Below are 23,778 nucleotides of genomic sequence, written 5' to 3'. Positions count from 1 at the left end.
AGGCCCAAGGCTGGAGCCGGCGCTATGGTGCAGCGGATTAATGCCCTGGCCTGAAGCGCCAACATCCCATATGGGCTCTGGTTCGAGACCCAGCTGCTCCACTTCCTATCCAGCTCTCTGCTGTGGTCTGGGAAAGCAGTGGAAGATGGCCCAGGTCCTTGGGCCCCTGCACCCACATGGGAGACCCAGAAGAAGCTCCTGGCTTTGGATTGGCACAGTGCTGGCCGTTGAAGCCAACTGGGGAGTGAACCATTGGATGGAAGACCTCTTTCTCTCTCTACCTCTCCTCTTTCTGTATAACCTTGCCTTTCAAATAAATAAATAAATCTTAGGAAAAAAAAAAGGCTCAAGGCTTAGAAAGGCCAAGGCCAGTGCTGTGGCCATATGAGTGCTGGTTGAAGTCTCAGCTGCTCCACTTTCTATCCAGTTCTCAGCTATGGACTGGGAAAGCAGTGGAAGATGGCCCAAATCACTGGGCCTCTGCACCAGTGCAGGAGACCCTGAAGAAGCTCCTCGCTCCTGGCTTTGGAGCGGCTCAGCTCCAGCCATTGTGGTCATTTGGGGAGTGGACCAGCGGATGAAAGGCCTCTCTCTCTGTCTCTAGCTAATTCTGCCTTTTGAATAAATAAACAGATCTTTAAAAAAAGAAAGGTGAAAACAATTGACTCTCATTAGTCACTCACCAATATAAATAATCCAAAAGAACATAGCAAGTTTCTGTATACAAAAATAAAATTAATATATTTATAACCTAAAAATTTTTTGTACTATGCCACTTAACAATAGTATCAAAACACATCGGGGCAGGGGTTTGGCCTAGCTGTTAAGACACTACATGGGATGCTCACAGCCCATATCAGAGTCCCCGGGTCCTGCGAGGCCCGTACTGCTGGGATGGTGGGGCAATGGCATTCTTTGACAAGAAGCACCAGAGACAAGTTTCGGTGAATATGTCCGTTTATTAACAATCAAGCATAAGTTTTTAAAGGGCAGGCAGAGGGGGGCATAGCTAATTCAGGACAACACTAATTTCATAGGATAAAGCCAATATTGGTGCCGCTAAGCTTCTCCAATCAGCTTGAAGGTCAAGTAGTCTATGGTAGCTTTCCAGGTGGTTCTAATGGGCCTGGGCCACTTATGAGAGCTGTTTCCCTAATTGGTAATTAAAAGACCCTTCGATGGGGGAGAGGGGTGCTGGGGGGGGGGGTATGTGCCTGAGGCTCCTGCTGCCTGCCAGCGGCCAGGCCACCCTAACCTCCTGTATGGGCTAGGCAGGCAGTCCCCCAGCCAGGCACAGGATCACCCACACCTAGGTCTGCATCCCTGCTCTGCCTCCAATTCCAACTTCCTGCTAGTGTGCACCCTGGGAGACAGCAGGTGATGGCTCAAGTACTTGGGTCCCTGCCACCCACATGGAGACCTGGCTTGAGTTCCCAGCTCTGGGCTCTAGCCTGGCTTTGTTTGCAAGAGCAAGGCTCTTTAATATGCAGCTTCACTTTGCTTAGACACATAGGCACATGATTCCCCCTCAAGCGCCAGGACCTCCACAGAGGTCGAGGAGAAGAGCTGAGTCAATGAGGGATGAAGAGAGGTTCAGCTGTGAATTAATTCAGCACAAGCAGAAACTCTGAACCTGAACTGACTCCTCCAGCGGGCACACACAGAAGCCCTGCAGAGCCCAGGCTCCCAGCACTGGGGGGCCTGGCCAAAGGGGAGGCCGGCAGTACACCCAGGGAATGTCTTTGAGTTTACTTAAAGTAATGAAGACAAAAACCCATGTCTGACTATATCCTCAATGTGCAACTGTAGGTTCTTTTTCACCCACTGTAATTATGTGTTCTGTGGTTAAGAATTCTTCATAAGCATCACAGGAAACCCCTCACACAGATCTACACGACTGTCTTCAGCAGCACTCCACCGTCACATATCACCTTGTTTCTAGTTTCTGCCATGATAAATCATCCAAAGCTGCTTTGCACACAAGTCTCTCTCACAGACACTCAGAAGTACAATTCAATGCTCGAAGCCACAAAGCTTTTTAAACTCCCAGAACAAAATGCAATTATTCTGCCACCCCTGTAACAATTTATGCTTTCACAAAGCTTTATTATTTTGGTTTTGAAAGGTGTCTAAGGGTTAGCTCTGTGGTGTAGCAGGTAGGGCCACCGCCTGCAGTGCTGCATGCTATATGGGTGCCAGTTCGAGTCCCGGCTGCTCCACTTCTTTTCTAGCTCTCTGCTATGGCCTGGGAAAGCAGTGGAAGATGGCCCAAGGCCTTGGGCCCCTGGACCCACAAGGGAGACCCGGAGAAGGCTCCTGGCTCCTGGCTCTGGATTGGCTCAGCTCTGGCCGTTGCGGCCATCTGGGGAGTGGACCAGCGGATGGATGATTCTGCCTTTCAAATAAATAACAGATAAATCTTAAGAAAAGAAATGTGTCTAACTACTTCGTGTTTGCTCACAAAGGATTTAAACAGTCATAAAAGTTTATCTGTCACTTTCACGTCCACCTTCACCAGCCTCCACTCCTGCCTGTGGCCCGTTTATCTACTACTAGTTTTCTTACCCACTTCTATGAATTATTTCTATTTAAGGCTAACACTTTTAAGTATCATATTTGCCAATATCATCTCATGTATCTTCATTTTTTATGCTGTTCTCTGCTGTGCAATTTTACACTTTTTGTAATCTTATTTATAATTAATTAAGTTCCTAAGTACAATGGCAATTACACCGCCAACAACCTACTAACCTCAGCTTTTAGTAGGACCATATTAGAAAAATGATTTCCAGGGCTGGTGTTGTGCTAGAAGGTTAAGCCTCCACCATATGGGATGCAACGCTAGCATCCCATATGAGTACCAGTTCAAAACCCGACTGCTCCACTTCCCCTAGCATCTGGAAAAGCAGTGGAAGATGGCCCGAGTGTTTGGGCCCCTGCACCAATGTGAGAGATCTGGAAGAAGCTACAGGCTCCTGGCTGTGGCCTGGCCCAGTCCTGGACATTGTGGACTATTTGAGGAGTGAACCAGCAGATGGAAGATCTTTCTCTCTCTGTCTCTCTGTCTCTGTCTCTCTCTCTTTCCCCTCCTTTCTCTGTAACTCTGCCTCTCAAGGAAAGAAACATGATTTTAAAGAATCCTACTAAAATGTACAACTACTCAATTATTCAACTAACATACATACATACATTGCAAACAAAACAAAGAGTTACTTACTGAATCCAAAAAGCAAAGGTAAGACCCTGAGCTCTGTGCAATTGCTTGATTTTTAGAATATCCAACTGTTGAGAAAATGAAAAAGAAGTTATTTCATAATTCAATGTCAAAAGAAGTCTCATAAAGCTTAGTATACTATGTATTATCAGGAAGCTAGGAACATTTTGTACAACCCAGAAAAAATTAGGTCAGCTTTCAAAGGAATGAGAGGGACATTGGTGGGGGCCAACATCCTACACTAGTGACCAATGTGAGTTTGACGATGAGACACCTACAGTCCATTGGGCTCCACAGTGTAGCAGGATGTACTTGTGGGAAGAAAAGTAAACTTAGTACACACTTAGTATGTCCTGGACATAGTTTATTTTATTTTTAAAGATTTATTTATTTACTTGAAAGGCTGAATTACAGAGAGAGAGACAGAGATCTTCTAGCAAGTTCACTCCCCAAATGGCTGCAATGACCAGGGTTGGGCCAGGCCAAAGCCAGGAGCCAGGAGCCAGGAGCCAGGAGCTTCATCAGGGTCTCCCACATGGGTGGCAGGGGCCCAAGGACTTGGGCCATCTTCTGCTACCTTCCCAGGTGTATTAGCAGGGAGCTGGATAGGAAGTGGCGCAGCCAGGACTTGAACTAGCATACATTTGGGATGTCGGCATGGCAGGCAGCAGAGTGGCTTTACCCACTACGCCAAAGTGCCGGCCCAAGGACGTAGTTTCGTAAAAGCAAAAGTAAAATGTCCCAGAAAGAAGTTTGTAGAGTGCATCCTGAGGACAGTCACAGTCAGGGTCTGGTCTCAAGTGGAAGCAGAGAACTCACACTTGTGTGATCCGTTGTTAAAAATCTGCTAAACCAAACATTTGATAGGGCAGCTATCTGAACCTGCGCTGAAGCCACGCCAGTGTCCACCACATCTGAGTGCATGCATATCCAGCACTGATTACAAGTCCTCTGCCTGGTGCAGACCAGCAGAACCCATCTGCATGGTCACCAAGAGCAGCATGTGTCCTTAAGAGTCCAAAATTGGGGCTGGCGCTGCAGCACAGCAGATAAAGCTGCCACCTAAAATGCCAGCATCTCACATGGGTGCCGGTTCATGTCCCAGCTTCTGCACTTCAGATCCAGCTCTCTGCTATTGGCCTGGGAAAAGCAGCCGAAGATGGCCCAAGTGCTTGGGCCTCTGTTACCCATGTGAGAGACCTGGAAGAAGCGCCTGGCTTCAGCCTGGCCCAGCCCCAGCCACTGCAGCCAACTGGGGGGTGTGAACCAGTGCTTCTCTCTCTGCCTCTCCCTCTATGTAATTCTTTCAAATAAATAAATAAATTTAAAAACAAAACAAAACAACTGGGACTGCTGTAGGGTGACATTCAAGAGAACACACCCACCTTCCCTAGAGAAGAGGCTGCCAATACCTGAATCATGTTAACCGAATGGTTAGATTTGATGCCACCAGGGGAAGTCACATATAGCCAAACAGATTTATGCAGAATTACAACAACAAATCTCTCTAGTTTTCAATGTTAGGACAAAGTTGTCCACCCAAGGGGACTTCAGCCAATTGTGCCTTTCAGCCACACCCACAGCACTCCCTTGTTTTCTGCTACAGAGGCAAGAGAAGCCTGGGCCCCGCCAATCACACACGATCACACGTCGGTCCTGTTCTTGGGTGGTACTGGAGCACCACTGGGGATGACTCAGCAAACAGAGAGGTGAGATGCACAAAGTCGTCCTACCCTCAAATTTCCAAAGGCTCCAACCCAGAGCAGTGCCCTTTTGGTGAGGGGGGTTCTCACAAAGCAGTAGTTTAATCTCTAGCTTAATCCACAGAGCTCTGCTCACCTAAATCAGTTAACAGAACAACCTTAGTTACCAGCAGGAGCAGAGAAGAAATGCACCATGGGAGGCAGAGCTGGGCTCTCACCCCTGGAGGGCAGCAGCCAGGTCCCAACAGCTGCAGCTAACTGCCCACCAGCCCGCAGAGTAAAGCAGGCACAGAGAACACCTCCTGACAAGCACAACCAAGGAGCTATTTTTTTGGGGGAAAAAAAGTGGGAAGTGACTTTCCATAACACCCAGAAATAGGCAGTTTTGTTCAAAAAGCAGCTTATCAAAGTCAGGCATTAGCAGAAAAACCCAAATCTATGAATCTGGGTAATGAAGGAAGACACATCTCACCAAGGAAGCAGCAAGTTTCTCACACTAAATCTTGTGTTTGGCAGAGACCAGGGATTTGCTTTAATAATTTCTCCCTCAAGAAAGTCCAATGTTTGTGCCTGGGGCTCCCTGTGCGGGGAAGCCCATCGCTCACAAGGGGAGACAGTCACCATGGCCACGGCAGGAAAGACTCGTGCCTGGGTGGTGGGATAGAAACATTCCTTACTCTTGGAGAGGAGCGGTGGGGTTGTATTTTATTTTGATTTTAGCCAAGTGACTACATTACTAAGAATTTTGCTCTATTATGAAATAAAATCATAACAAGTTCATCTTAATCCATTTTAAATAACCAGCCTCTTGAAAACAGACACTGGATTTATTTTCTCTGACTTTCCTATTAGAGAAAATACATTATAGGAAAATACAGCCTTTCAGATACACCCCAATTGCTTCACTTTATTAATGTATAATCCAGTTTCCCATGAATCCCTGACCCAAACTTCAACGGCCAGGAGGGTAAACTCAGGCCTTCACAATTTTACAATGGATAGTATTACTGACCTTGATTAAAAAAAAAAAAAAAAAGTACAAATATGATATGGAGCAGGTAAGAGCTACTCTGTAAAAGCATTTTCTGAAAGAAAAAAAACTTGTTTTTGAAATGGACATTAGTCAAGGATGTCGACAGTTACCAAAATGCTTTCAACTTACTCTGTCACCTGTATTTTTAAAGAATATTAAAGAACTTTCATAATGCTTTCAAAACCAATTTGTTTACATGCATTTCAGAAGTTGAAATAGATGTTCTATGATAACAAATTGATACGGTTTTCCATTTCAAGCAAATTAAATAACAAAAACAAGAATAATGTTGAGGCCGGCACTGTGGCTCAATAGGCTAATCCTCCGCCTTGCGGCGCCGGCACACCAGGTTCTAGTCCCGGTCGGGGTGCCGGATTCTGTCCCGGTTGCTCCTCTTCCAGGCCAGCTCTCTGCTGTGGCCCAGGAGTGCAGTGGAGGATGGCCCAAGTCCTTGGGCCCTGCACCCCACGGGAGACCAGGAGAAGCACCTGGCTCCTGCCATCGGATCAGTGCGGTGCGCCGGCCGCATCGCGCCGGCCGTGGCAGTCATTGGAGGGTGAACCAACGGCAAAGGAAAACCTTTCTCTCTGTCTCTCTCTCTCTCACTGTCCACTCTGCCTGTCAAAAAAATTAAATAAATAATAACATCTTCCAGTTGATGAACACAATGACAATGTCAGTGACAGATGGTCGCTACCACGGTGCTGCAGTGTAGGCCTTACATACATCACACCTTCCCAACACTTGGACACAGGCACCACTACCGCCTATGCACAAATGAGGAAACCAAGGCACCCGGCAACAGGGCCCTGTGAAGCATCTGCTCTTGCCTGAGCTCCATGTCCCTCCCATAGCCTCTGAGGCCCAAGTGCTGCAGGAACAAGGCAGGGCTATGCTGCCCACATCCCCTCCCTGGGACTTACAGGTGGGAGGTCGCCACAGCAACAGCAAGGCATCTGGTCTTAATGGGAGTTTTCTAAAACAGACTGTTTCTTCTCTTAAAGAACCAAGCCTTAAAAACTATTATTTAGGGGGCTAGCACTGTGGCGTAGTGGATAAAACCACCACCTGCAAAGCCATATCCCATACGAGTGCCAGTTTCTGTACCAGCTGCTCCACTCTGATCCACTCCCTGCAAACGACCTGGGGAAGCAGCAGAAGATGGCCTCAGCACTTGGGCCCAGCCACCCCCATGGGAGACCTGAATGAAACTCCTGTCTCCTGGCTTCAGCCTGGCCCAGTGCTGGCCATTGCAGCCATCTGAGGAATGAACCAATGGATGGAAGGTCTATGCTCTCGCTCTCTGTCTTTCAAAATAAATAAACCTTAAAACAAAAGCTATGAGAAATAGTTATATAGAAATTTTTCTTAAGTATTGTACATATTTGCTCTCTGAAACATTATGCCCTGGGGACTCAGCTACAGCACTTTTTTTTTTAAAAGATTTATTTACTTACTTTAAAGTCAGAGTTAGAGAGAGAAGGAGAGGCAGAGAGGGAGACAGGCCTTCCACCTGCTGGTTCACTCCCAAAATGGCCGCAACAGCTGGAGCTGAGCCGATCCGAAGCCAGGAGCTTCTTCCAGGTCCCCCATGTGGGTGCAGGGGCCCAAGGCCTTGGGCCATCTTCCACTGCTTTCCCAGGCCATCAGCAGAGAGCTGGATCAGAAGTAGAGCAGCCAGGACTCGAACTAGCACCCATATGGGATGCCGGCACTGCAGGCAACGGCTTTACCCGCTGCACCACAGTGCCGGCCCCTCTAAGCACATCTTGAGAGACAAGGCTGTTTCAGCAGGGTTGTCATTCACCTGTACCAACACCTACCCTCCATGTGCTAGCTCCCCTCTCTCAAAGGTAACGGAAGAAAATGAGCTAAATACAGGCAGGAAGCTACAGAGGGCAAAGCCCATTTCCCCCAAAACCCCAACCGGGTTCTCTCGGGCTGGGGGACATGCACTTTACACTACTTTCCTCACACAGCAAAACTGTTTTTACCAATCTCCAGATTAGTATGAGGGTGTTCCTGAGACCTCTGAGAAAGACATCCTGAGTTCAGAGCCCAGCTCTGTTGCAGACTGATGCCTCCACTTAGAACAGTTAACAAGTCCTGGAGTAAAAAGAATCTCTGCAGGGGTCAGCACTGTGGCACAGTAGGCTAAGCCTCTGCCTGCAGTGCAGGCAACCCATATGGATACCGGTTTGTGTCCTGGCTGCTCCGCTTCCAATCCAGCTCTCTGCTATGGCCTGGGAAAACAGTAGAAGGTGGCCCAAGGACCCATGTGGGAGACCCGGAAGAAGCTCCTGGCTCCTGGCTTCGCATCGGCTCAGCTCCGGCTATTGCAGCCATCTGAGGGGTGAACCAGTGGATGGAACACCTCTCTCTCTTTCTCTACCTCTTTCTGTAACTCTGGTCTTTCAAATAAAAAATAAATAAATAAACAAATAAATAAAGACATGAGTCCTAACTCTACAGAAAGCTACCCTCACACCCACCTTTAAACTCCATGCAATTGCACATGATTTCAAAAAACTGTGCAGCAAAGTAAATTTAAAATCCACTTTCCATGAACTTTTTAAAGTACCTTAATATATGCACACATATTTTTCAAATCTGATATGAAAACCTTAAACTCAAACTAAAGGACGCCTGATCTATTACTCCTGAAGTCATTAGCAGGCAGCAGGAATGGGAAGCAGAGCAGGGGCTCAAACCCAGGCACTCTGATACGGGACACAGACTTCCACAGGGGCATCTTAGCTGCTGCCAAATACCCGCCCCTGACCTTTGCTCTACTTTTGCTTTCCCTGCATTACTTCTACCTCTCAGTAGCCACTGCTTTGATTGTGCTTTGACAACCATTCTTGAAGAAATGCTTCCCACTTGTTTACAATTTCCCTTGAAAGCTCTGCTCATCGGCAACAGATCTGGGTACAAGAGTTTTGGTACCCATCAAGTAAAAGTTTACTTGACTTTAATCTTTCAGTCAGGATTGTGTAAACTGAACCAACAGACATGTCTGTGGTGTCAGCTACTATTTATGTATTAATCATCAGTCCTTCAACAGGGACATGAACAAGATTTAACTTCATCCTTGCAAACTGATGTGAATGCATCTCATTTGGGCACCTGTTCAAGCCCCAGCTGTTCCACTTCCGATCCAGCTCTCTGCTATGGCCTGGGAAAGCAGCAGAAGATGGCCCAAGTCCATGGGCCTTTGCACCTATATGGGAGACTCTGAAGAAACTCCTGGCTCCTGGCTTCAGATCGGCCCAGCTCCGACCACTGCAGCCATTTGGGGAGTGAACCAGCGGATGGAAGACCTCTCTCTCTTGCTCTGCATCTGCCTCTCTGTAACTCTGCCTTTCAAATAAATAACTAACTAAAAAAAAAAAAAAAAAAGAGCTCCAAGTCCCTTAAACAAATGATATTGGAACAACTGAACATCTATAAACACTTACTTCCTACCACATAAAAATTAACTCAAAATAGATCAAAAATCTAAATAAAACTCTTCAAAGAAAACACAGGTATCAATCTTCATTTGGTAATGACTGATTTGGCAATGGATTCTTAGTGTTGATCAAAAACACACATGCCACACAAGAACAAATACGCTAGATTTCATTAGAATTACAAACTTCTGTGCAGGAAAGGACACTCTCAAGAGGGTGAAAAGATATCTAAGAATGGCAGAAAATATCTGTAAATCATATATCTCAAAAGCTCTCGATTTCCAAATAAATACAACTCAACAATAAATAGCCCACTTGTAAAACAGACAAAAGACTTGAACGGACATTTCTCCAAAGAAAATACACAGATGAACTACAACCACAGGAAAAGATACTCAACATCATCAGTCAGTGGGGAAACACAAATCACGATCACAATGAGGCACATCCACTTTAGTACAGAATGGTACACTACAGACACCAGAGTAACAGGTGCTGACGAGGGGGCACAGAAGCTGGGCCTTCACAGCACTGGTAAGAGGGAAAAACAGCACAGCAACTCCTCAATACGTCTGACTCAGACTCACAATATGACCAGCAATCTACTCCAAAATACTCATATATACTCAAAGGATTTGAAAATCAGCATTCAGGGGCCGGCACTGTGGCATAGTAGGCTAAGCTTCCCCTTGCAGTGCCAGCATCCCATATGGGTGCTGGTTCAAGTCCCGGCTGCTCCTCTTCTGATCCAGCTCTCTGCTATGGTCTAAGAAAGCAGCAACAGATGGCCCAAGTGCTTGGGCCCCTGTACCCACATGGCAGACCTGGATGAAGCTCCTGGCTTCTGGATTTGGATGGGCCCAGCTCTGGCCATTGCAGCCATTTTGGGAGTGAACCAGTGGATGGAAGACCTTTCTCTCTCTCTCTGTAACTCAACCTCTCAAATAAATGTATAAATAAATAGAAAAGGAAGGTAGGCAGGCAAGCAAGCCAATGTTCAAATAAAAACCTGTATATGAATGTTAACACCACTCACAATAACCAAAAAGTGACAAGTAGCCAAACACAAGATGATATATGCATACACTTGAATTTAATTCTCCCACAGAACAATGAAATGCTGACAGAGGTCATAACGTGGATGAACTTTAATAACCTTATGCTAAATAACAGCAGCCAATTACAAAAGAGCACATCACACATGATTCCATTTATATGAAATGTCCAGAACAGGCAAATCTATAGAGATGGGAAGTACACTGGAGTAACCCACGTGCTGCCACAGAACACCACAGACTGAGTGCCTTACAGAAATGTGTCCACAGTCCTACAGGCTGGGAGTCCGAGATCAAGGCAGTGGCAGGTTCAGTGTGTGGTAAGGGCCAACCTCCTAGTTTACCCAGGTGTCTTATCCCCATGTCCTCACAAGGACCGAGAGCAAAGTCTCCTTTGCCCTGCCCCCATTTTTAAGATTTATTTATTTGAAAGGCAGAGTTACAGAGGGGAGAAACAGAGAGAGATCTTCCATCCACTGGTTCACTTCCCAAATGGCCATACAGCCAGGATGGGATGGGGCCAAGCTGAAGCCAAGAGCTTCCTTCAGGTCTCCCATGTGGTGGGTACAGGGGCCCAACCACTTGGGCCATCCTTCGTTGCTTTCCTAGGTCATTAGCAAGAAGCTGGATCAGAAGTGGAGCAGCCAAGGCTCGAACTGGTGCTCATATGGGATGCCAACGTTGCAGGCTGGGGCTTAACCAGATACAATGCCAGTCACTGGGGCCTCTTCTGAAGGGCACTCCTCTATGTATGAAGTTCCATACTCATGACCTAAACACCTTCTAGAAGGGCCCCCTCCTAACACCATTACACTGGGGTTAGGTTTCAACATAGGATTTGGAGAGGGGTCACAATCACATTGTAACAACAAATCTTTACCAAAGAATAGGAATTCAGGTCTAGTGTATTCTTAACAAGAGGCAGACCTAATTATAACCAAGGTGCTTTTTCTAGTACTTGAACAACATCAGACTATCTAAAGATGTAAGTTGAGGAACCAGGAATCAGCTTAATAAACTCAACATTCCAACTCACCTCCCCGGGGAGAAGAAGAACTGTGCCCTCCAACAACCACGAGGATACCAGACTCTTCTAGCTTCTCTTTCCATTTTTCAATGATAGTCATAGACTTGTCCTGAAAATACAACGTCCAAAAGTCAGGAAATATCCTTTGGAACAGTCAAACATAACTTACATCAGCACTAAATCACCCAAGAAAAGTTACAAATACCTGACTGGCATCATTAAAGACAGAGAGTTCCAGGGCACCTTCAAAGTCCTGTTGCAAAACAGAACTCAAACACTCATCCAGCCATGGCTCAGCATTGTAGACTGGGAGGATAATGGACTGAAATTCAAAAGAAATGGATTAACAAACAGAATTCCCTTTCCACCGCTCTAACCTACTTCCCCTTCACTATCCACACAGTGCTCACTTCTGCATGGCAAAGCTTGATTTACAGAGCAACCAAGAATAAGGCTTCCCAGGAAAGCACGTGTCCCTGACAAATGAAAGCGGTTTATTCCTTCTCTCCAAACTCTTAACATGCGTTTGCTCCAGAAGACATGTCTTGGGAGCAGGCACTGCGGCATGGGGTTAGGCGGCCACCTGCAATGCTAGTATCCCACGTCAGAGTGCCAGTTTCGAGTCCTGGTGGTTCCACTTCCAAACCAGCTCCCTGCAAATGTGATGGCTCAAGTGCCTGGGCCCCAGTCACCCACCTGGGAGACCAGAAGGAGTCCCAGGCTCTTCCCGGCTTCAGCCTGCTGTTGCAGCCACTTGGGGAGTGAACCAGCAGATAAATCTCTTTCTATCTCTCTTCCTTCCTCTGTCCCTCCTTCTCTCTCTGTAGCCCTGCCTTTCATAAATAAATAAACCCATTTTATTTATAAAAAAAGATTTAGGTTTTAGATTTTCCTGAATTGGTCTTTAAAATGTTGCTGAAAGGGGAAAAAAGTCTGGAAGCAACAACATTTTTTCCCAGCTCAACAGTAAATTCCTGCGCTTCCAACTGCAACTCAGAAACATTATTCTGGATGCAACTAGCAGTGTGTTCTCAACCCCTTCCTGAAAAGAACTCATTTGTCCTTTTTTGGGTGGAATAAGCTTTGTTACAAACCACAGTGTTAAAGAAACTGCAAAAAAGTAACCCCTTTTGCACCACCTACGCAGAGAAGAACCTACCCAGTGCCACACCAACACAGTGCAACCCCAGCAGGGCACGACTACACACTGCACCACCTAGGTACTTTGCTGTCAAAGTACGGGAAGCAGCACCTGACAAGACTGCCGTAAAGTGTGACAGCACCAACCCTACAATACTGTCGTAAAGTGTGAGGGGCACCATTCCCACAATGCCCCACAAAGTCAATGTGCCCAGTGAGTCCTCTGTGTTTTACACTCAATTTTAGCTGGCTTGGCACAAGCTCTGTATTTTCTTGGAGCCCAACAAGTAAAACAAAAATTTCTAAGCTTTTCTGGAGTAGTCAATGAAATCTATCACTCAAAACAACTGAAAATAGGAATAAACTTTTCATTTTACACATAAGGCAACAGAGAACAACCACAGAAATTAGTCTGTCCTCACCTTTAGGTATATATATATATATATATATACACACACACCTATCTCCTAATGAAGGAGACAAATTCCTAGACAGAACACAAGCAAGAACAGGGGTCAGGTGAGTGCATGTGCCTCATATGCACAGATGAGTATTTATGGAAAACTGGCAACTGTCTGGCGCAGCAGTGAAGACGCCACTTGAGTTCCTCCATCCTGCATCAGAGTACCTGCTTTCAGTGCTGGCTACCCTGTTTCCCATCCAACTTCCCGCTAAGGCCCCCTCTGGGAAGCAGATAATGGCTCAAGGACTCGGATCCCTGCCACCTACATGAGACCTGGATTGAGTTCCTGGCTCCTGGGTTCAGTGTGGCGGTCTCAGCAGTTGCCAGCATTTGAGGAGTAAACCAGTGGATGGAAGACCTCTCTCAGTCACTGTTTCAAACAAATATCTAAATCTGTTTTTAAATATTAATTTAAAATTCATAGAAATGGCGTTAATGCTAAGTCTATTTTGGTGCAAAAAATTTTGAAATCCTTGCAGTGTTTTCATAACATGCATTTTCCATGAACTATCTGAAGACCTTTGGTGTGTATACTCCAGTGTGTGTATAAAATAGATATGATTTTAGGCCGGCGCCGTGGCTCAATAGGCTTATCCTCCACCTTGCGGCGCCGGCACACCGGGTTCTAGTCCCGGTCAGGGCGCCGGATTCTGTCCCGGTTGCCCCTCTTCCAGGCCAGCTCTCTGCTATGGCCAGGGAGTGCAGTGGAGGATGGCCCAGGTGCTTGGGCCCTGCACCCCATGGGAGACCAGGAAAAGCACCTGGATCCTGGCTCCTGCCATCGGATCAGCGCGGTGCGCCGGCTGCAGCGGCGGCCATTGGAGGGTGAACCAACAGCAAAAGGAAGACGTTTCTCTCTCTGTCTCTCTCTCACTGTCCACTCTGCCTGTCAAAAAAAAAAAAAATAGATATGATTTTTTAAAAGACTTTATTTATTTGAGAGATAGAGTTACAGTGAGAGGGAGAGACAGAGAAAAAGGTCTTCCACCTGCTGGTTCACTCCTCAAATGGCCACAACAGCCTCAGAAGCCAGGAGCTTCTTCCTCGTCTCCCACGTAGGTATAGCCACCCAAAGTCTTGGGCCATCTTCCACTGCTTTCCAAGGCTATTAGCAGAGAGCTGGATCGAAAGAGGAGCAACCAGGACACGAACCAGCACCCACATGGGATGCCGGCACCACAGATGGAGGCTTTACCCACTACCAGCCCTAGATATGATTTTTAAAATAGTAAATGCAGGGGCCGGCACTATGGTGCAGCAGTTTAACGCCCTGGCCTGAAGCACTGGCATCCCATATAGGTGCTGGTTCGAGACCCAGCTGCTTCACATCCGATTCAGCTCTCTGCTATGGCCTGGGACAGCAGTAGAAAATGGCCCACTCCCTGCACTCCCGTTGGAGACCCGGAAGAAGCTCCTGGCTTCAGATTGGCACAGCTCTGGCTGTTGCAGTCAATTGGGGAGTGAACCAGCAGATGGAAGACTTCTCTCTCTCTGTGCCTTTCCTTCTGTGTAACTCTGACTTGCAAATAAATAAATAAATCTTAGAAAAAAAGAAAACAGTAAATGCAAATACTGTTATAAAAAGCTCACAGATAGGAGTGTTGAAAATGCAACTGTTTCTTTGCAAATGAAACAAGGATCTGACCCGGCAGAGCTTCACTTTTATCCATAAAACAACTGCTCTGGGCTTCCTTTATATATACGTGTGGGTTTTGCTTGTTTGAACGGTAGAGACAGAGACCTCGGATGTCCTCTTCCCAAATGCCCGCCAACCGCCAAGACCGGGTGTCGCACGTGGGCAGCCAGCGCCTCACTACCCAGGCCACCAGCTGCTGTCTCCCCAGCACGTGCATTAGCGAGAACCTGCGATCTGGAACTGCGGGAGGGTCTTCGGGCGGGACGCGGCGCCCCGAGGGGCGTCCCCACTGCTGCGCCGAACGCCCGCCCAGGGTACGATTACTTGTCTCAAAACCGGCAGTGCCTCGTCGGCCTCTGCCTAAGACCCTGCTCGACCTCGCGCCGCAGTGCGAGCGCGGGGCCTCCCCGCGCTCCCGCGGTCCGGGCGGTGCGCTCGCTCCGTCGGCCTCACAGCCCGGTGAGCGCGCCGGGGAACGGAGCGCTCGGGGCTCGAAAGGCAGCCGAGCGGACGCGAAGGACTCGGGGACCCGGCAACGCCTTCCTCTACGCCCGCCGCCCGGCCCCGCAGGCGCGCGCGCAACGCCCGGAGGCGGGTCCGCGGGGACCAGAGCGTGAGCGACCGGGGCGACGGCGCCCCCGCCGCACCTACCACGAGCGGGCGGGCCCCGCGGGCCCGCATGGCCTCCGGTCTCCTCAGGACGCCCCGCGTCCTGCTCGGGCTCCGCGAGCCCCGTAGTCGCTGCTTGCGCGCGTGCGCGGGCAGCGCCGGGGGGGGGGCGGGGGCGGGGCCGGGGTCAGGCCTCCTCCGATTGGTGCCGAGACGTGTCGATCCTGCGGGGGCGAGGCCGGAGTGGAGGGCCCAGTTCCCCACGCGCGCAGCGCCAGGCTCTGGGGGCGGGGCTCGGGGCGGGCGCCGGGGCCGGCGACTCCCTCGGTCGGGGCCGGCCTCTGCCGTAGACGGCGCCTGGGCTCTGCCGAGCGCTGCGAAGTCGGCAAAGCAAACGTTTGCTTGACCGCGGGGAAATTGTGAGGAGGCCGCATGTTTGAGTGACGGGGCGGGATCTGTGAGGAGGACGCCTGCGTTCCCACTGGGTGGTGACTGGAACCCAAAACCTGATAACCTTGGGGCGCCCTTAAAAGGAAGCGGGACGGGGCGCGGGAGAGGGGCTGAGGACGGGAAGTGGCTCCGGAAGGGCAGGTGGACGTGGAGGCCCTGACTGACCCGGGGCCGGAGCTGGGCTGCTGGGTTCGAGCGCGCGGGGGAGTCCCCGGGCCTTCGCTGTGTCCCTGGCGTCAGCCCAGGCCGGGCGATCGGCTGCTGGCTTCGCGGTGGCCTCACGTCCTGAGTCAGCGCTGGCGCTGGTCCCCCGTCGGCGCCTCCCCCAGCAGCCCTCGGAGAAGACTCCGCTTAGCGGGAGACGACCCCAGGCGCCGGGGGTCCCCGGGAGCGGTAGAGCAGCCGTCCTGCCCTTTTTTGAGAACATAGCGCCAGGCCAGCAGAGAGAAGTGTGCCCATGACCCGCCTGTTCTCTGGACCTGCAGACCCGCACCGAGCCGGATCCCTGTGTGGGGGCCTGAGGGCCTCGCTTCTCAGGGGAACAGGGGCTCTGTCACCCGGGTGGGCCTGCTGGCGACGGGCCCCTCACGCGAAGGGCGATGGGGACAGGGAGGCTCCTGCGGAGAACAGGTCTGGGGTACGTTGGGGCCCGGTGTGATGAGTGGGCTCAGGGTTGGGACGCGTATCCATGGATTAGCCTGTGGACTACTCCATCTCTCCCGGACCAAGCACCTGACTGTTCAGTGAGCACCTCTGCCGGCAGAGAGCCAGCCATGCACACCTCTGCACAGCAGCTGTTACACATAGCCACACTTCAGTGTGAGCACCACTTCCAGTTGTGACTTTTTTCCTCATTAATTTGACCCAATTTGAACTTTTTGGACAAGTAGGAACCATTACGTCAGATGAGTGAAATGCAGCCTTGTTGTAGATAAAAAGCCATTTGCAGAATATTCCTCAAATGCTTAATGTTGTTTGGGGGTTGGTGTATTCAAAATAGCCTCATTTCGACACCTCAGTAAGAAGTAGCGCTGAGGCCACCAGAATGCACTGTAGGCTCAAGATAAGGGGGCAGAGAGCAGCAGCTGCAGCTGGGTTCCGGCACAGCCATGCTGCCACGTGGCATTCAGAAGTAGGCTTGGCTGCTTTTGCCTTGCTTCCTGTGCATCTCTTACTGCCAGAAATGTGCTCTTCACTGCCTTTCCCCCAATACAAATTTGATTAGAATGTCCTTTCTGCAAACGTTTGGAGAACCAAGAGGCACTTCAGCAATGCCAGACTATATTCATTTGGTGTTCCAAAATCCAGGGGTGGTGAGAGGGCCTAGGCCCTGGGGACTGGGGCACAACACACACACACACACACACACACACACACCCGTGAGAGGAAGTGAGGTGTGGGGGTTGGTGTTCGCTGGATTGAGATCCTGTGGGCTTAAGTCAGAGGGAAGTAAGGTCATGATGAAAGATGAACAAAGTCACAAGGCCCCTCTGCAGCTTTGGGCTCGCTGCACGGACAGCTTCCTTTAATTTTAACAGTTTATGCAACATGTTATTGGATGCTGGGTGTATTCAGAGGACTTGGTGCCAGCTGCCAGGGCTTGGAATGGGGAAGACTGGGTGCTGTGGTCTGTTTGTGCACTACCACCCCCAAAACCAGGTGCTGGTGTTAGGTGGAGCTATGAGGAGGTGATTGGGTCCCCAAGGCTCTGCCTAGTAAGTGGAATTAGTGCCCTTATGAAAAAGGCTTCAGGGACCCACAGAGGTGCCAGCTTTGAGGAATGGGCTGTCACCAGACAAAAATATCTGCTGGAACCTTGACTTTAGAGTTCCTGGAACTGTGAGCAAAAATTTCGGTTGTTTGTAAGTTACTCAGTATATATTCTGTTATAGCAGCCCAAACTAAGCCACTAGGTCTCCAAGTCTAAGAACTGCACCACAGCCTCTTCCAATGCTGATATAGGAGAAGATGTGCTGCAAGTCTTCGACAAATGTCACCAAACTGGAGATGCGGCCCAGATGGCGACAAATCTGCCATGAATGTTATCAGTGAAGGCTAAGTCCAAGCTTTAAAGACAGTAGCTAGAAGGTTTCTCATGACAGCCCACACCCCCAGACCTCCATGTGCCTTTCCCAAGCTGCCAGATGGTACAAACCTCAACTATGGTTCAGCCCCTTGCAGTGTATGTCCCTTGGCGGTCAGAAGTACCTGGGACTGCAGGAGGCTGCAGGTGTTGGCCAGAGCACCCTAACAATAAATGTGTTCTTAAAGGAGTAAACCAGATGTCAGACAGCACAGGTTGGTTGTTTACCTGTCTCATGTTTTCAAATGTTGGTTGTTGCTCACTATGTCGATCATTATAATTTCATGAGTTGCAGCTGATTGGTTAAAAAAAAAAGTCTACAAGACAGCAGATCAGTGTGGAGATGATCCCTGGAAGCCCATGTTTCAGTAGCATGTGTTGCTGGAATTCAGACCTGCTGGGAGTTAGAACTGATCCAGTCTGAGTCGTGACCTTCAAGAAGGTGGCTTCTGGGAAAGGAGCCCCTCCCACATGGAGCTCCTGGAGGCCTCGGGCAGGGGTTGAAGTCATAGCACAGGCTGCTGGGCCAAAGACAGAGCCTGGCAAAGTCAAGCCTGCGAAGGGCGGATCCTGGATGCAAGAACTTGAGATTATGGCATTCAGTTGACAGAGTGATGGGGCAGCCTTGTATGTCCATGGGGGGATTAAGACCCCATCCAGTTGGGGTGGACACTTGGCTTAGCAGTTAAGATGCCCACAATCCATTCATAGTATCTGGATTCAGTTCTCAGCTCTCGCTCCTGACAATAACTCTCTGTTAATGTAGATCCTGGGAGTTAGCAGCTATGGCTTAATTGATTGGATTCCTGCCACCCACGTGAGAGACCCAAATTGAGTTTCTGGCTCCCAGCTTGGGCCCTGCCCAGTCATGGCCAAGGCAGTCATAGCCAAGGCAGACATTTAGGGAGTGAACCAGGGGATGAGATCTCTCTCTCTCTCTCTCTCTCTCTCTCTCTCTCTCTCTTTCTCTCTCTCCTTCTCAAATAAATTTTAAAAATTTAAAAGACCCTACCTACCCATTGCCTTGCCTGAAGCACAGCACAATAATGTTTGCTCAATGAATAACTAATGGGTAGAAATCATTGTTCTACTAGTCTGTAAACTGTCAGGAATTCTGAAAAGAACTCTCATTCGCTGAGCATTTCCTAAATTCCAGGCACTTTACAAATATGATTGTTTTAAAGCCCAGCGTGGCTGACTGAAAGCTCAAGTCTGAACCCACTGCAGGGCAACATGATTGACCAAAGCTTGAGTCTGGACCCGCTGCAGGACAACGTGGCTAGGAGGGATGAGTTTCCTGTCACAGGAAGCATTCGTTTAGCAACGGGGCAGATGGTCAGTGTGGATTTCATGTGCACATCAAGTGCCTCATAGAATGGTTTTCTTGGCTTGGATCTGCCTCACCAGTCCAGAAAGCACAGCCTGAATCAGGGGTTTGTACATGGAGTGTTTCTGATTCCAGGAAATACGACAGGAGGGTGAAGCAGGAAGGAGAGGCCAGAGCAGTGTGCTTCACTGAGTGCATCCTCATCAGGGCCAGATCCCGGAGCCCTGGAGAACTGACCACCTGTGCAGGGAGGACAAGCTTTTGGTCTGTCATCTGGAGCTGCCCCTCTGGGTGGTGATTAAATACCAAGGCTACCTGGCTGGACTCACTTAGGACCTAGAAGAGGGGACAGGCTGAGCTGGGGGAGCCTGATGCAGGGTGAAAGGAAGCAGTGATCTGAGGTGGAATCAAAACATTTCCTCCAGCAGACAACCCAAGGAAGAGGAAGGACTGTGTTATACAGTCTTGTGGCTGGTTCTGAAGTGACTTAACATAGGTGCTCTTCAAATTCTGGGACAATTTACAGGTGGATGGCAGGTATCATATGTGGGTTGTGGCCCCAGTTACAGCTCATCACAGGTATGTCTGTGTTGGACCATCTGCCAGTTGGAAGGAGAGGCCTGTGCTGGACAACTTTGCCTATTCAAGGAGACCTTTTCCTCCTTGTGGAGCCCTTTAACTTGAGACAATATGTACAGATATACTGCACGTGGGAGAAAGGGCTAGGATCAGTTCATGTCTGAGAGAGCATGAGGGTGAGGGAGGCCAGAGGCCCCGGGCAGCCCCAGCGTTTCCGGTGAGACATCACAGAGGCAAGCCCCGGTGCTGCTGCATCCTGTCAAAGCCTGGAACCCCTGGGGCCTCACCTGGGTGTTTGCCAGGTGCCCTCCCCAGCACCTCCTCCTGGCAAGACTCCTCAGGGCGACCACCTCTACCAGCTGGTCCCTGTCGGCTTACATAAGAAGAGAGAAAGCATGACTCCAAGTTGACCTGTGGCACTGTCACTTTCTGGCTGAGTAGCTCTGGCACATCTCAGCCACTGCACATTGCTCATTGCAAAGTGGGGACCTCTTTCGTTGTCTGGGCAAAAGTCAAATCAGCTAATGCAAGTGAGACACCTGGTCAGCTCTGTGCCATGTGTGGCCATCCGTCTGTGGCTGAAACTGTGGGTACTCAGTGCCTGCCTCTATATTCAGCACCTGCCTCCTCCACCTCCTCTCTGGAGCTGGACCACTCCTTGGCCTGGGGATCCACTCTAGGCCTCTGTTGGTCCTTTTGCTGCCCCAGGGACTGTTGTACAATCACACAGGTTCCAGCTGTCCTGGGCACAGACATGAACATTAGGTGGTTAACCCACCTTGGGCACCTGGCCCACCGAGTCACCAGGTGTTTCTCATTGACCACTGAGCAAACAGGCATCCCAGTAGACACTGTGATGGAACTGGTTCATCAAATATTCTTTTTTTTTTTTTTTTTTTTTTGTCAGGCAGAGTGGACAGTGAGAGAGAGAGACAGAGAGAAAGGTCTTCCTTTTACCGGTGGTTCACCCTCCAATGGCCGTCGCGGCCGGCACACCGTGCTGATCCGAAGCCAGGAGCCAGGTGCTTTTCCTGGTCTCCCATGCGGGTGCAGGGCCCAAGGACTTGGGTCATCCTCCACTGCACTCCTGGGCCACAGCAGAGAGCTGGCCTGGAAGAGGGGCAACCGGGACAGAATCCGGCGCCCCGACCGGGACTAGAACCCGGTGTGCCGGCGCCGCAAGGCGGAGGATTAGCCTAGTGAGCTGCGGCGCCGGCTTCTCAAATATTCTTGTACATCCACTACACAGCAGGCTCAGTGTCGAGGCCCTGCCCAGCGTAGACTAAAGGTCCCGTGTCTCTGAGCCCAGAACCCACATCTTAGAGTAGGCAGTGACCTACCAGCTATTCCTAAAAATAAAATCTGAGTGTATACCATATATCAAAGGCACATATTTTCCTGTAAGATTCTGGCTGGTTTTGCACATTCTTAGGTGCATATCGCTGGGTCAGTATATTATTAAAGTAAACCTGAGCCCAGTTAGGTTGAACCGTTTGCTTAAGGAAGAAAAGGGTTCTAGAGCAAGGCAGTGCTCCACGGCAGACCACTGACATACCCAGCCTGCTTGGTGCAGTTCTTACTTATAGTCAGAGAAGAGGAAGTGCTGTCTAGAAACAGCCCGATTGGCTGTAGCCTGCATTGGCTTTGTGTGGGCATGGTACGAGCAGGTGGCAGCCTGTGGTTGGCTGAGACTGCTGCTTGCTTACAGAGTCTATGCTGAGGTTGCGATACAGCCTGGCTACAACCCGCTTCCTCCTGGAGCCAGTCTATAGGTGTTCTTGTCCAGGCCACTTGTGCTGAGGCTGGATTGGGCCGAGTGGGTTTCAGTTCAACATTGTGAATCATGTTTCTCACCATGCCTGAGGGAGGCAGCCACAGGTCCTGCACTACCAGCCAGTGCAGAGACATGCTCTGGGTGATCCAAAGAAGAGTCATGTGGCCCCAAAGGGCAGGGACAGCCCTGCCAAGCCTGCCTAACCACCTGAGCCCTACCTCTGTGGAAATGGCAACTTTAGGTTCTGAAATCCCAAATGAACAAAATCAGGGAGTGGAACCAGCAGGCCGTGTATCCTGAGCCACCTCCTTGCTCTAGGCGTTTCTCCTTCCCACCTGTCCAGAGCACATGGAGTCCTCCTTCCAAAATGGAACTCACATCTGCCCAGGTGACAGTCCTTGATGACCCTATGCCTTAGGGGCAGTGTGGCTGGCTGCCCCTTTGTGAGCCATCTCAGACCCTTCCTTCCCACAGTGAAGGGAATCCCTGTTTGCCCCTCAAAGCCAGCTTCAGCATCATCCCCACAGGGAGCCCTGCCTGGATTCCTGTCAGAACCAGGAGTCTGGCGGCCCCTGCAGTCCTTGGTTCACACCCGTGGGCTTCTAGGGGAGGGGCAGTTCTCACTGACTTCAAAGCCTGGACGTCCTGTGTCCACACATGCAGATGCTCATTGATTGAAAGACTAAATGTCTCATAATACAGACAGGAATTTGGCATGGACTTACAAATCAATCTCCTATAACTCTAGTTGGTTAGAATCTGTTCTGTCAGATAAAGAAGTGCTAAAAGATAATTTTCCAAGAAGTATAAAATGAGTACATGTTGAAGATTTTATTTAATTTATTGGCTAATGAGGGAACCAGTAAGGTGCTAAGACTTGTTGAAAGGAATATCCAAAGACAGACAAATATGCAGACAGGAATGCTGAAAAGAATTTGCTGATAGTCACAAAACTCGTCAATGTCCACAGGGCATGAGCCCTACTTTGAAATGATCTCTGGAGGGTGGAAGTCAGTTGTTTTTCCACTAAATACACGCTATGTATGCACCAGCTCCACTCGCATTACTGGGGAATTGTCTGATCTCTGTCACAGATGACAAGGGACCGAGAGCAGAGGATCGTGGAAAAGATGCCTCACAATTGTTTTGCCCATTTCAAGGTCTTTGGTACATTTTCCTGACAAAGGCTTAGCACAAATACCCACAACATATGCGTGCCCCCTACAGAGAAACAAGCACCTGGGGCTGGGTTCTGGCAGTGAGATCTGCCCCATCATGTGTCAGTACGAGGGCAGCGTGAGAGCACAGGGACGCAGGAAGGGAACACCAGTCACTCAGCCCACAGCCAGGGCCAGCCCTAGTGATGCTGCCCCTTCCACAGGCTCTCCAGGGACTCTGACCCACTTAGTAGGGACCATATCTGGCAGCCATCCAGCGATCTGTGGACTGTGTGGGAATTCCCTGCTGGACACCAGCGCTCAGCCTCCTGTTGCGCCTCCTTGAATTCCGCGGTCTGGTGCTCTATTTCCAAGCTTCCCTAACCGGTGTCTTCTGGGACACACTCCTTGATCAGCCTCTGGCTCCCACGCACCTTGCCCGCCTTGCCTGCCTCACCAGCAGTCAGAGCCAGGTGCTTGTTTCCTGGGTAGTGTCACAGTGACCAACGGCTCAGTCCAGGACCAAGGGCTGGCTTGCCCACTGCCCACCACACAGCAGCGGGTGCTTGCAGCTCGGAGTCTCGTAAGGAGGACAACCCCCTGTGTGTGTGGCGTCTGTCCCGGTCGCACATGCCGCTCTACGTGCCCGCCTTCTGGCTCCCGTTTTGCTCTGAGTAGTAAGTTCCTCTGTCTCTGACCACGGGATCTCATGTCTTCTGCCAGCTCCCATGAAATCTATCACCCTGAAAGTCGAGTGAGACGTTCTGGCAGCGTCCTACAGACCTGCTTGGGGCCTGGCCGACTCCTCCACTCCAGGGACCGGTACTGGGACCACCTGGCTCTTGTCACCCTAGGCCATGAAAAGCAGTGAGGAAAACCAACTTAGGAACCCCAGTGTGGGCCGGCGCTGTGGCTCACTTGGCTAATCCTCTGCCTGCGGCGCTGGCACCCTGGGTTCTAGTCCCGGTTGGGATGCCGGGTTCTAGTACTGGTTGCTCCTCTTCCAGTTCAGCTCTCTGCTGTGGCCCAGCAGGGCAGTGGAGGATGCCCCAAGTGCTTGGGCCCTGCACCCGCAT

The 23,778-nt window shown here is 49.9% G+C and overlaps 1 protein-coding gene across 22 annotated transcripts in view; it reads right to left on the bottom strand.

The window, feature by feature from the left end:
- The window catches only part of QTGAL (queuosine-tRNA galactosyltransferase), a 97,931-nt gene extending 82,440 nt beyond the window's left edge, over positions 1–15,491 (bottom strand). For 15 of the 22 annotated variants that reach the window (XR_016224369.1, XR_016224367.1, XR_016224366.1 and 12 more), the window contains exons 1-4: positions 15,375–15,491; positions 11,690–11,806; positions 11,494–11,593; positions 3,218–3,282 (exon numbers count right to left, since the gene is read on the bottom strand). Coding sequence is in view for 15 of the 22 variants with exons in the window: in XM_089318515.1 (XP_089174641.1) it covers positions 3,218–3,282; positions 11,494–11,593; positions 11,690–11,806; positions 15,375–15,404 (312 nt within the window). In the remaining 7 variants the exon portion in view is untranslated. Of the gene's footprint in view, positions 1–3,217; positions 3,283–11,493; positions 11,594–11,689; positions 11,807–15,370 lie in introns of all 22 variants that reach the window. The other 7 variants (XM_089318518.1, XM_089318516.1, XM_089318526.1 and 4 more) reach the window with 5 other exon arrangements.
- Positions 15,492–23,778: the final 8,287 nt, after the last annotated feature.

The sequence above is a fragment of the Oryctolagus cuniculus genome, chromosome 17 (genome assembly GCF_051225735.1).
Source record: "Oryctolagus cuniculus isolate XC-2025 breed Fujian yellow rabbit chromosome 17, ASM5122573v1, whole genome shotgun sequence".
Classification (NCBI taxonomy): Eukaryota; Metazoa; Chordata; class Mammalia; order Lagomorpha; family Leporidae; genus Oryctolagus; species Oryctolagus cuniculus.
The sequence above is the reverse complement of the archived record's forward strand: the minus strand, read 5'-3'. Positions and strand labels throughout refer to the sequence as shown.